General features: G+C 42.8%; 1 protein-coding gene across 2 annotated transcripts in view; it reads left to right on the top strand.

Annotated features, from left to right (window-relative positions):
• mad1l1 (mitotic arrest deficient 1 like 1) overlaps positions 1–13470 on the top strand; it is a 74442-nt gene that overhangs the window by 30608 nt on the left and 30364 nt on the right. For both annotated transcript variants that reach the window (XM_030095050.1, XM_030095051.1), the window contains exon 16: positions 11031–11262. In XM_030095050.1, coding sequence (XP_029950910.1) covers positions 11031–11262 — 232 coding nt within the window. The remainder of the gene's footprint in view (positions 1–11030; positions 11263–13470) is intronic.

Below are 13470 nucleotides of genomic sequence, written 5' to 3'. Positions count from 1 at the left end.
TGTGTACAGAGGATGCTGTGGCCTCGAGTCCAAGGCATTTGTGTTTACATCGCACTCGAGGCCGATGGACTTCCCTGGGCGCCGTCCAAGACGCCCGGTCATAACATCTGTGTTGCAGTGGCTTGATCTCTCTCAGACTTTACCCCTGCAGGAAAAAAGCTCTTGCATGTAGCTGTCGTTCTTCAGTGGCTTTCTAGAGGGGCATGGCCGCCGCTCGGCAGCTGCCCCTTGTTGATTATTGCCAACTCATATCACAGGAGGCCCCAGTAGGGCTTGTGTTTTCCAGCTGACATCACATTGTGGTCACATTGCAGAAACACCTCCGTTTTGTTTTTCCTTGAGGTGGAATCTCTGACTTTCTGTAACATGTAACGGACACTGCTTACCAAATATTAGGATTTTAATTATAACGTAAGAAATTATTGTATTCATTTCTCTGTGTTTGAGGCTGGAAACTGTGTTAGCCATGTTAGTAGCAGTAACATCAGTTAACCAGCATCTTTCTAAAAGTGGACTACTTTCTCAACAAAAAGGATTTAAGGGTAAAGAATTTCAGTGAAGTGAAACAATTTACCGCTGCTGTTTCGGTGTTTATTGCATATTTACAAACAATTTGCTTTTAAATCTACAGAATTTTGTGATGGGGGCGGGGTTGCAGGTTTGAATCCCGCAGCTGAATATCTCTTCAAATTAATGCCATTGGATTAGATGTGAATATAGATTTGAATATAAAATGGAACAATATTGTGAAATTTAAGAGAGAAAAATCTAAATTAACCTCTTAACCATAGCTTAGTTATAGCAACTGTCCCACTGTTTCTTCCATCTCTGTGGAGACATATTTGTATTTGACGCCCTAAGAAGTTTATTTTTTTTCTACTCTCACATATGTCCTTCCTTTCTGATGGTTGCCAACAAGATTCAAGTCAGGACTCGTCAATGAGCACTTTTCAAGTGTCCATCTTTTCCTACTCTTTTGTGCCGAGGCCGGGCAAATCATATCACCCTGAAATAGCTCATTAATTTTCTAAAGTTCCTCTTTGCTGTTGTGCTTCTGGTAACAGTCCTACAGCTTGAAGCTCAGACATGTACTTTTGTCAAAGGCCATGATATTGTCACAGGTAAAATCGATGCATGTTGTTCAGGCTGAAAAAAGCCTTTCAGTGGTTTCGATGTCCTTCATGTTGTTCCCGACACATTTCTCTCATTGAGTGTTCCTCCCAGCTCCACATTCAGAACGTACCTGAATAGTGAGATTGTGACGTTTTAGCACAATGAAAGGTTCTCTGTTGATTGGCTTGTATTCTGTCGTGACTGAGTTGCTCCCTAAATCCTTCAATTCATTTTTTTCTTCTATGCTTATTGCAGGTTTGTCCATATGAAAGGTCTGTGTACTCGCCATTGTTAATCTTTATAGTGTATTATTCTCTGCGTTTTTAAAACATTGCCATTTAAACACAAAACTTTCTTGAGAAAAAAAACAAGTAATTTTCACTTGAAATGTTGTGTCAGCAGGGCATGCTCTGTTTGGGTTTTTATTTCACTTCTAAGAGACTTTAGACATTTTCGAAATATGTCTAAAATGGTGTTACCTTGATTGGTTAATTTGCATTTATTTGTGAATTTATTCTAAAATTGAAATTGCCAGTATTTCTGTTCACTTGATATTTTCCAAGCTTTGTTTTTCTTTTCAAACCCAGCTGTAGAATGATGAAAATAAACAGTTCCGGCCCTGGATAGTTACTGTGGATAATCTGGAAATGTGCTGCCGGCAATTTTCATTATGAAAAGCCGAAGTAGGTGACGATGTGGTTTCCGCTTCAGCCTGAGCCACAAGGACACGTTGTTTTCAAATTAAATTTCATTTTCATTTGTTAACTTTTACGAAAATCGACTTTTAAAGTGGTGTTTGCTTCACAAATGAAATTTGTTCTCCGCTCCACCGTTTTCAGATCGCCACAACAAACTCCAAGAGATTTCTCATTTGAATTTAACCTCGAAATGCATCTGTGATTCCCTCAGGAGGGCGGTTTAAAGCTGCCGACGCAGAGCCTCCAGTCTGACTCACTGATAGCGGCTCCGTCTCTCTCCAGTCGCCTTCACTTTATCACTTCACGCGGTTCAAAGAAGACAGTTCCCCATCGCTCCGTCTGTCTCTCGCTCGCCATCAGTGACTCCTGTGTCCTCAGTGGCTGATGCTGAGTTTAACAAGTAAAGTCCTTGTTTACAAGACAAACTTTTCAAATTAAGAAGCGTTTTTAGATTTTCATTTCAGAAACATTTCGCATTTACCTTGCAAAATTTTTGAAATGACTTGAGTTCACAGGGAAAGGGCAGAAACGCTGAAAACGATGTAGTTAGCATGCTGGGCCGCTAGTAAAGATGGGTACTGTTCACATTTGAACTGATTCTTTGAATCGGTGCTGTTATTCAAAAACCTTTCACTTCACCAGGAGCTTCCTGACATTAGAAGTGTTCCCGCCTCAGCGAGCGTAATCTACAACGCATTTTGAAACGTGGAGCTGTGAGTCTGAGCGCGTCCGATCAGCCATGCTGCTCTGTTTTATCAACGCTCGTCTGCTGACGTCATCACACTCCTGTGGGTGCAATGCTGTGAAAAGTCTGGCTCAGGAAAAGGCCAACTCTTCTGCTCCTTCAGTCACAAGGCATGTTTAGGTACCGAAACATGGCACCATTGGAAACCAATGGAATTTGGTCGGTTCCGAATCTGGTACTCATCCCGAGCCGCTAGCGGGTGCGTTCGCTTGATTTTGTAATGAAACTATACAGACTGGTGTGAGAGAACAACACGTTGTGTAACATTAACTATTTTGAACACAGAGGTAGCGTTTTTAAAAAGGTGCACTTTCCCCCATCTACACGATGTCGACTGTTTGCAACCGTGTACACGGAGATGGGTGGTTTTCAGAAAGTTTCGGTTTTCACGGAGACGGGGTGCTTAAAAAAAAAAAAAAAACCCTGCAATTTCCCTGGTCTTCACAGAGCTGGAGCATTTCAAAAAAGTTCCACCTTGTGAGCCATTTTTTAAAAAGTTGTTTTTAGAGACTCAGAGCAGCATTATTGTGTAATCCAACAACCAAAACGCAACGAAAGTTAATTTTTTTTTTTTTTTTTTTCCCCCACTGGAAGGTGTTGTGGAAAAGGGGCCAAACAGATGTTTACCGTGGGGTTAAAAACCGCTGTTCCGTGGATTTGGATCACACCACACACTACCGAGCCGTCACACCCGCCCTCTCTTCTGTTTTCTGTGTTCTTGATCTCCTGCTCTTGCCCCCTTCCGTCTTGCTGTGTTTTTTAAAGCAGCCGCTGCTCCGTGGTATTAGATGTGTTGTTATTGTTGTTCTATGAATAAGAGATGTGTAGCCTCGGGCGCTTACAGTGGCACTCCACCTTGCTGCACTGTAAATACCGTGCACAGGAGCAGACTGTATATAAGCATGTCAACACGTACACACCCCTGCGAAATAGGCCGTGTGTGATACTGTAATATTCAGCGCTCGGCTTACAGGCTTTGAAACTCAGGCACTTTGACATTCTTCTCTTTCTGCAGTACTAACTAAATTATAATTTATAACCACATAGTGCCCCAGTTCTTCTAACTCCCTCAAATGCAGGCATACACACCGCGTTAACGTTAGCTTTCTTCATTCTCCACTTACGTGTGTATTTTTTCACTTGCAATGCTCACACTTATTTACGTGATTTCTCTTTTTTTTTTCTGTCGTTGTTAAAATAGATCAAAACAAGAAAAACAGCCTCTTTCTGTTTGCTCTCTTAAGTTTGAAGCGTGAAGCTAGTTCAACCAGTTAAAAACTTATGATCCTGTTCTTTGCCTTCAACATGTTTTAATGTTGATATGAAATAAGTTTCCTTTGTTTTGTTTTTTTCTTCTCCCTGTTGAACTTGTCAATTATAACTTTGCCCTTCAGCTCAGTCCAGGCATCCAGACAGTGAAATATGAAATCCATCGTCACATCACTCTCATTTTCTTTTAGCTTGACCTAATTTAAACGAAGTATGTTTGAATCCAAGGTTTTTGACAGGATGTAGCTGTTGGCTTTTTTTTTCTTCTTTTTTTAGGACTTTACTGAGTTTTTTATACTCTAATTTACATATCTGTCTCAGGCTATCTGGCTCTCCTCTTACTTTATTCTAACACACACACACACACGCTCACATGCATCCTTAAATAAACTGTCTGTATTCAGATGTAGGACTGCAAAAGGTTGGTGCTGGAAGAAAATACACCTGCGTTTCATTGCTGTGGCAGTTTGCCGATACTTTCTGAACCTGTGAGGTTTTTCTTCTTCACCTTGGTGCACGTTGTGCTGTTGTGTTGTACTGAAGGCAGCCTCGCCATCTCCTTTGTTTTCACCGTGTTATTTGTGTGTTCTACCCTCCTCACCTCCTCCTTCCTCTTGTCTTCACTGCCCCCCACGCCTTTAGTTTATTTGGCAGCCCTTGCTCGGGGGCACATGGAATCTAATTTAGCCAGTAATCAAGAGCCCAGATTGCTCTTTGTGTTTGTGTGTGTGTGTTTGTGTGCATCCATGTGTGTGTTTTCATATCGTCATTAAGCTAAGATACTCTCTTCTCATTCACACAGACCTGACAGAATCAGATGGAAAAAAAAAAAAGGGTAAATAAATGAACAAGAGTGAGACAAAGTGAAATCAGGTTGTCAAGACAGCAACTCCGAAAACTGAACCTGAAACTGTCTCCTTTCCATCATATACAGAAGAAATACGTGACTTCAGTCATTTTCAGGCCTCAAAATGTTATCCTCACTACCAGAGGGCCAAACTCCAGAGGACAAATTGAATCCAATTACATTTTTACAGTAATAAATAAACTTTTTTGAATGTTATTGCGAAGTGCAGGATGCAGTGATTCTTCAAGTTCATTTCAAATATACTAGAAGTAGAAACTGATGCATTTCAGTCTTTTGTGGGAATTATTTTTCTTCCTGCTTAATCTTCTGAATTTTATCTTTTGACAATTATGTTGTGATCCTCAAGTGGATTTGAAGGGAACACTGATTTGAAATCCTTAAAAAAAATGTTTATGTAGTCTGCCATTTATGTATTAACCTCTACTTAATGCCCATCCTCTCCTCTGAGAGGCCGAACCTCACTAAAATCTCTCTTCATGGAGTTGTGTTGCCGACACGTTGCCAAGTAACGTAATTGGTTACCAAATGCTCCTCCAGATGTTGTTGATATGAGCAAATGACTTTTCAAGCTCTTTGTTCCAGTTTTCACAACTTCTGAGATTTGTTCCTGCCATCCAGTTCAAATTGAGCCAATATTTCTCATTTAATGTTACAATGTTTGTATCAACACCTCATACATGTTGTGTAAGTTGTGTCGAGCAGTGATTGCTAAAGTATGGGCTACATAAACCTGTTCTGGCAGTAAATGCACTCCGCTCCCCCTGCCAGCTGATCAGGTCCTGTTCACCTTCCACCAAAGCTTAAGCGGCTTACTGAATTTTGCCAACCTGAGAGTCGAAACACACTCAATCATCGGCGTGACCAAATAATTTTTCCACATTCACACACACCCAATTTTCACACTTGGCTGCAATGAGACGCTCTCAGTCTGGAGCCCCTTGTCTTGAGGGGGAGCAGCGCAGCGGCAGACTGAGGCGAACAACACGCCGTGCGACACAGTTTAAAATAAGAATTACTTTTTGATTGGCTCCGTTGTCGACGATGCAGTCCATGAAAATGCACCTGGTTGTACTCCAATACCGATCTCTAGGATAAGCTTGGAACGTATCGAGTTTCTAATAGTGTTTCCAACCCGATTATATCGAGGATGATAAACATTACAAACCCCCGAGGCTAATGAACTCCAACACTTCAGACTGCAGCCAGCAAAGTTCACTTTCACACCTTTCCAAACTCGTTTTTCTAGAAGTGAACATTTTAACATAATTGAATTTTGGATTTATTGCACAGAGTTATTGGAGACTACTTGGGTAAATGTGTCTATAAACTAGTCTGGACCAAAACAACTTGATCATGGCATAAAGGCGGCAGTAGCTTTGGCAATTACCTGAACAATTTAAAAACCGAAATGCTTCCGGCTTTGATCAAAAGAACGCTTTCTTCACAAGTGTATGGAACGTATTTCATGTGCAGACTATTGTGCTGTTGCTTGCGAGATCAAGGCGCAGAGCAACGGGACAGGAAGAAGGTGGGTAGTACGATAGTCATGCCTTCACTGCACTCTCCTGTTGCTTTTTTGGAGAGGATTTTGGCAGGAAAGGTAAAGCAACAGCAGTCAGTAGGTTACACTGAGGGAAAAAAAAAAAATCACTTGAAGCTGGAAATCAAAGAGCTTTTGGATTTGAGTTTTGTATATCTGCCACATGCAGGCATTGTAACATGTCCATGCAGCAAAACAGCAATAAATAAAATTTGTTGTTTTTTTACCTTTCAAAATTGCTTTACAAAAAGCTGCTTTTCTACGTTTCTCAAAATTTGAAGACAATGCCTCCCAAAACAAGCAGTGGCTGTTGTCTGTTTTCACCCACACACTAGGTTTATTGAAGAAACGGCATCTTGTGATGCAGTGACGTCCTGACCAGTGACTGTCGAAGTGACCCACAGAGATGATCTTTTATCAAATCACCTGTTAGTCTTTCCAACATGAGGCTCATGGACCAAAACTGGCCTGCAAGAGGCTCTGATCCGGCCCGCCAAACCATCAATGAAATTCTAAAACATTTCAAGCAAACCACTGATATTTGTTGAAGCAAATTTTTAAAAATAGACACAATCGAGACCTGAGTTGGATTATCAGTGACGCTGTCACGAAAGATACTATCTCTTTGCGAGCAACCAGTTGTAGATGTTTATTGTGAATTTCACTTTATATTTTACCAGAAAGTATAATTAAAATTGGCTTTATGTTGAAATGGTATTAATTTTCAGTAGTAATTGCTCGATTTTGGGAATATCTTGACTTCTCCATCACTTATATATACTCTGTGCCACAACAAAGAAAAACTGTGAAGTTTACATTGGCTCACTCAAGATGATATCCAGCTGTACACGGCCCCTGAACTACAATGTGTTTGACTCCCCTTGAGATATAGATGCATCCACGCGTTCATGCTTACACCAAATCCTGATTCAATAATCTGAAAGTAGCAACATAAATCGAGAATGATCAGATCACCCAACATTTTTCAAATCTTTTGTCCAATTTGAACGAACCTGTGCTGAATGGCAGCTGGTGTTTCTCTCCTGCTGCTGGAGTTCATCAGCTTCAGTGTTCTGTGGTCTGAGATGATCTTTTCCACGCCTTGCTTGTAGCAAGAGGTTACTTGGGTTATGTCTGTCAGCTCTGGCCGTCCTCCTTCAACCTCTGGCATCAACAAGACATGGCCCAGAGAACTGTTGTTCACCAGATGTTTTCTCCTGTTGGATTCTGGATTCTGTAGATGATTGTGCATGAAAATCTCAGTATATCGGCAATTTGTAAAATACTCCGACCAGTCTGGAACCGGTCTGCTTCAGGTCTCTTAGTCACTTCTTCCCTCCTTTTTTGAGGCTTCAACATTGTGTTCATGTGGAAATACATTAGCTTCCTGCCTTATAAAGTTGCTGATGAGTTTAAGACCCTTTTTTACAAGACAAGAATTTGACGTGAAAACTGAAATATTTCATTGAGTTTTGGGTGTCCATGCTCAGAGCCACTGAAAACACAACATTGTGAAAACTGCTCCCAACAAACTTTTAAAGAAGACTCCAACTTCATGCATTATATAGTGTATTGAGCTCTTTGTGCATGTGACTGTGGTAACTACATTGTTTTCAGCATTTTTGCTGAACGTTGCCGTGCAAATGCAAAACAATGCATTTTCACTTGAATCACTGTCTTGTAAACTTGCACATTTACTTCAAAATGGATTTAGCACAACACTTCATGGAAATTACTGCATTGGCAGTGAGCAAAGTTTCAGTCAATTAAATGTGTTTCTGGTGCAAATCCAAGGCCTTGAGCAACGTGCATGTTACCATCCACGATGTCCCAGCCATTTTAGAATGGTTCTGAAGAAATCACTGCACGGCACAACAGCATGTAGTAACCCTGAAACTCAGCCATTAAAGCCAATCACCTGATTCTTGAGTGAGGGTGAATGTGTGAGCCAAAGAAATTTCCTCAACACTTCGCTTCGCCGTATCAACAAGGAGATGTGAGATAACCTTGATCTCTGGCCACCGAAACTTAATCACATCCCACTTAAGTTAGAGTGAACATGTGTGCCAAATGCGAAGAAGTTCCCACAAGGTGTTCTTTGAAATTATGTTAACTGTGATATGATGGAAGGATGTACTTGCAAAAGGACAATCTGGACAGTTAATGCGACGACTGCACAGAGTACAGCAACAGTTTCCTTTATTTATTGGGAGGTTGAGCTCTTTTTTTGAAAAGCTTTGTAGAAGACACAAGGACAGATTCTCTCATGGGTACCACAAAGTGAAATTGCCAGTCGGTATTCTTCTCCAAACCCAATGACCTGATGCTTCTAAATTTGATGGAGAGCTGATGGTACTGAGTGTCATTGGGTTTAAGAGCCCTGGTGTACAAAGCAGTATTGTTGAAGAGCACTTCATTTAATTATAAGTTTTTTTAGAATTGAGAGATACATGTGGTCGACTCTGCACTGAATCACTGTAAATTCACTTTCGATGTTCAGACTGGAATCCCACACGTGTCCATGGCGTCCTGAACTCAAGAAGTTCCCAGTGACAAATAATTTCTCATGAATAATCAGAAACCCTGTTTCCATGATGACGTTTTCGTGTGAAAACGCTACATTTTTGCTTCTTCTCTACAGTGATGCTGCTGTGCATCTGCAGTCAAACTAAAGAGTTCTTCAGCAGATTCACAAGTAGATGAACAATAATGTTTGCCTTCAGACTGTCACGACTCCCAGTCCATATTCTTCTGGGACTGCGTCGTTTTATTAGTTGAGAGTAATCAATAATATAAGTCCAACGTCTTTGTCCATACGAAGGTCTGTGTACCTACCATTGTCAGTGTTTATAGCACTGCACATATGTGTGTGTGTGGTTTCATGACAAAACAAACCTCCTCCTTGTGACTCTTCAGAAAAATTCCGTCTTTTTTTGTTGTTTCTGTGAAGCATGTTTGAAATCCGTCTAAACTCAAAACTTTCTGAAGCGAAAATACAAAATCGATGCATTTTCACTTGAAGCGTTCTTTAAAGCGAGGGTCGGCAATCTTGGAAAACTAGCATGTAGCACGAATGTAGCATCTCTCAAGGCTCCGCCCAGCTCCCACCCCATTGGAGGAGCTCCACTGGATGCTCGCACAGAGTTTGTGATCGCCTCCAATGTTATTAACCTTTCTGACTGCCCGCACACAACGCGCATAGGAGCGCAGCGCGCCCGCTCCGTTCTGTTTTTCCCGCGAGCGCCTTGGCAACGCGCGTGCGCGCAGTGAACCAGGGCCAGTGCACGCCATTGAAATGTACGCGCAGGGGGCTGGTAGAACGGCGAAGGGATTTGATTGGTTCCCGAAGAGCGGTCCGCGCCTTACGATTGGTCGGAGTTTTTACACTCCTGTGGCCGCTACAGTGGTCAGATTTTTTCCTCACCTTTTTCCTTACACATAATGTATTGACTTCTCCCAGGGGTCAAGGAGCATTTCGCTCAGTATGACTAAAAGTGCTTTTGGACAACATCGTCTACCCTAACTTTAAACGAGGCCTCTGTCGCCTCTGTAAGCTCTTTTCAATAGAAAAAGTCTTTCCGGTGTGAGTTTGCAGCAGGTCGACTCTGAGGGCCTTTCCAATGTCTGAGCACCTCTGTCTGTCCTCTTATGCAAGTCCACAGACCTTCCAGGTGAAACTCATTTCAGCCATCCGTATCTGCAATCTGGTTCTTTCGGTCACTACCCAGAGGTCATGACTGCAGGTGAGGACAGGGACAGAGATTGACTGGTAAATTGAAAGCTTCACTTTGAGGCCCGGCTCCTTTTTCATCACATCAGATTAGTACAACGTCCGCATCGCTGCAGACGCAACCTCGAAATCCGCCTGTCGATCTCCTGTTCCTGTCTGCCGCCACTCATGAACAATTCAAGATGCATGAACTCTTTCACTCGGGGCACGGTCTGTCTTCCCGCCAGAGGGGGAAAGTCACTGTCTCTCGCCGCAGAGCACAATGGCCTCGGATTTTTAAAGGTGCGGAGTCTCATCTCAGCTGCTTCACACTTGGCTGCAAAAGCCCTCCAGTGTGAGCTTAAAGGTCATGGCCCGGTGAAGCAGATGGGCCAAAAATTTCAGACCATAGCTTAAAACAAACTGTATCAGAAAGTACGAGACTGCAGAAGCCTTGCAGAGGAATCCCTGAAAAATGTAGAATTTGGTTTAAAATAGGTTTGCAAAGTGCTCTTCCAGTTTACAGAGGATGCTTTTCTGTTCAGTGGTCAGACGCTGCAGGTTTTTCTGCCACTCAAACAGACACCAGCTTCAATCTGTCCTTGGTTTCAGTGGGATTTTAAAGATGTGTGCTCAAATGCAAATGGAGTTCAAATGCACCAATTATTCTTTTTTAAAAAAAAGATATATATGTATCTCATGAGCTTCTGAGTGGGTTACATAGGGGGTCGGTTTGATTGCTCTACAAGCAAGCACAAACAAAAGAACAAGGCGACCACTTTGAAAATAAAAGCAAAGCAGTTGTGTTACGTGCACTGCGTGCTGGTTTCCGTTTGACTCATAATTGCTCATTGACCCCATATGCTGCAGTGATTGGCACAAAGGAGCCGCAGGCTGTGCGAAGCTCTGAGGGCCCTGAAATAAAACCTGAGTGCTGCTGGTCCTGGAGGGTCACGGTGGTCCTGGAGGGTCACGGTGGTCCTGGAGGGTCACGGTGGTCCTGGAGGGTCACGGTCCTACACAGGGCCGGCAGTGTCCGCCTCGAGCATCAGCAGTGGCTGACAGCCGACTGTCTCTGTGTTTCTCAGGGAGACTACGATCCCGTCAAAACCCGAGTGCTCCACCTCAAAATGAACCCGACCGCTGTTGCCAAGCAACAGCGCCAGCAGGAAGTGGAGGCTCTCCATGAAGAGGTGACCTGTCTCCGGGAGCTGGTGCGCTCCCTGCAGGGTGGGGGCGCCGCGTCGCGGCTGCACGACGACTCCAGCATCCACGTCCCGAACCTCAGCCTGAGTCTACCGCCTCCAAAGGAAGTGCTGGGTAAGATCTGGAACACACACACACACACACACACACACACACACACACACACACACACACACACACACACACACACACACACACACACACACACACACACACACACACACACACACACACACACACACACAGGGGTTTTAACTAAATCAAACGTTGCCACGTTAACTCTTCCCCTTTCCAACACCATTCACACTTTAAGAGGCTTGGCATGAGTGAGCATGATGGACAGATAGTGATGGACATGCTGTGATTGAGATTTTGTGGCTGAAACCACTCAGTTGAGCATAATTTGGTGTGTAAAAGTGGAATGAAAATAGTCTGAGTTTCTGATAGGTTTCAACTTCCCAATAATCAAAAGTATAGACTGTCACTTGTTTACTATAAAATCTACTGAACTGACCAAACACATTCAAGACCTTTTTGAAGGATGTTTCAGTCAGTAATACTGAAACTCATCTGTTAGAGCGAGTTGTCTCTCAATCGGAAGGTTGTGGAATCAATTCCTGAACTGTTCACACAACTGATCATATACCCGTTCGCTGACAGCCATTACATTACTGTTACTTGTTTGAAGGGAGTGTAAAGACATGGCTGGAGAAGAATTCAAGAGAGAAAACCCAGAACAGTTTTCCAGCCCGAACTGGCTCCAGTCTCCACTGTTTCCACTGGGAGCAGCTTCATTTATATTTCAGGTCACTAATGCCTCCTTTCTCTGAGTGAGAGTGTGACAGACAGTCGCAGGGAGGAAGTGGAGTTGTGACAGGGTTAAATATATAATGGGAGTTGGAGGCAGTTGAATGGTGCAAGTCTGTTGGCTAATTTGTCTTCTGAGGTCCACCGTGCTCTCACCTCCTCTCTCGCTCGCTGACACACTCTCATTTCTCATTCTTTCCTTTTTTTTTTTTCCCTAACTACAACATCTGTCTCTGTCCGTCTTACCCTTCCTTCCATTGGTGTCGTCTCTGCCACATCCTCCCGGTACATTCTCCTCGTGCGCCGCTTCATTTTATGTGGGATGATAATTGAGTTTCTCACCGGTGTGCACAAAACTCCAGTCGGTAGTTAGAGGCTGGCTGTGTTGAAAGTCCATGCAAGAACTCGTCTTGACATTCATACTTGTATAAAGACACAAAGAAATACTTAAACCACATATCTCTAAATTAACATGTCTCAAAAGGGATTCAAAGTAAACCATGTGACCTCAGACTCAAGTTTCTAATCAGACCTCTAAACGAATTCATTGTGGATCAGAAAAGGTCCTTTACAAATGTCAGTTTTCTCTCCTTAAGTTTCTTATTTGAAAACAACTTTTTGTCGGTCTAAAAATTTTCACATCGTTTTGACTTATTTTCCCTTTAAATAAGTGGAAGCTCTTTCTTTGGGAGACCGTCGGGTTGACAAATGACGCTGCAAAGCTAAATTCCCTCATCGGTGGCATTTTCTTGACAACTGTCTGTGGAGACCAATTAAGAGCAAAAGGCACAAACTTGCTGTGAAGTTCAAAAGTTGGTGTATAAAAATCTTTTCGTGTTGACGTCTAATATCCTCGTGCTGACACATCACACACACACTCTTGATTGTGATCACATAGATAATGACGCGTTCCCGTGTCCGTTCATGTCCACTCGGCTGCGTGTCGGAGGAGGCGTGTGTTCGACTGTAACTTGAGAATTGCCAGCCTTTTTCAGGGCGGCGTGACGGCTGTCATCAGGTGACACTCCTGTCATATTCCTGAAGCCTTGAGACAGTATTTATCGCTGCTGACTGACACCTGTGAGGAGCCCTGCAGTCGCCCGGGAGACGGACAGACGCGCCCGTCGACGGTTCGATTTTCTTACCGTTCACTTAAATATAGCGTCAGATTTATGGGAAGTCTTCACACTTTCTCCGAGACGACTTAAACAGCCACTTTATCATGTCATTCACATTCCATCCCAGCCACATTGCTCAAAGACGTTTTACCTCTAATTAACACTTCGCTTTTAGGATCTGATCAATTTATCTTTGGTAACAGGCTTATTTCCTCGGGCTTCTAGCGTTTCTGTAATTAAACCTCTCACTTAAAAAGTCTTCGTCTGATGTATGTGTTGTGGATTGGCCACCAAACTCCATCAAACCTTCCTCAATGTCTAAAATAATAATTTATTGTTTCTCGAGTACGTCGCTGTTCAGAGAAGCAGTTTGATTGATGATCGTCAGTTAAGGTTT

Source organism: Salarias fasciatus, chromosome 6 (assembly GCF_902148845.1).
Source record: "Salarias fasciatus chromosome 6, fSalaFa1.1, whole genome shotgun sequence".
In the NCBI taxonomy this organism is placed as follows: Eukaryota; Metazoa; Chordata; class Actinopteri; order Blenniiformes; family Blenniidae; genus Salarias; species Salarias fasciatus.
The sequence above is the reverse complement of the archived record's forward strand: the minus strand, read 5'-3'. Positions and strand labels throughout refer to the sequence as shown.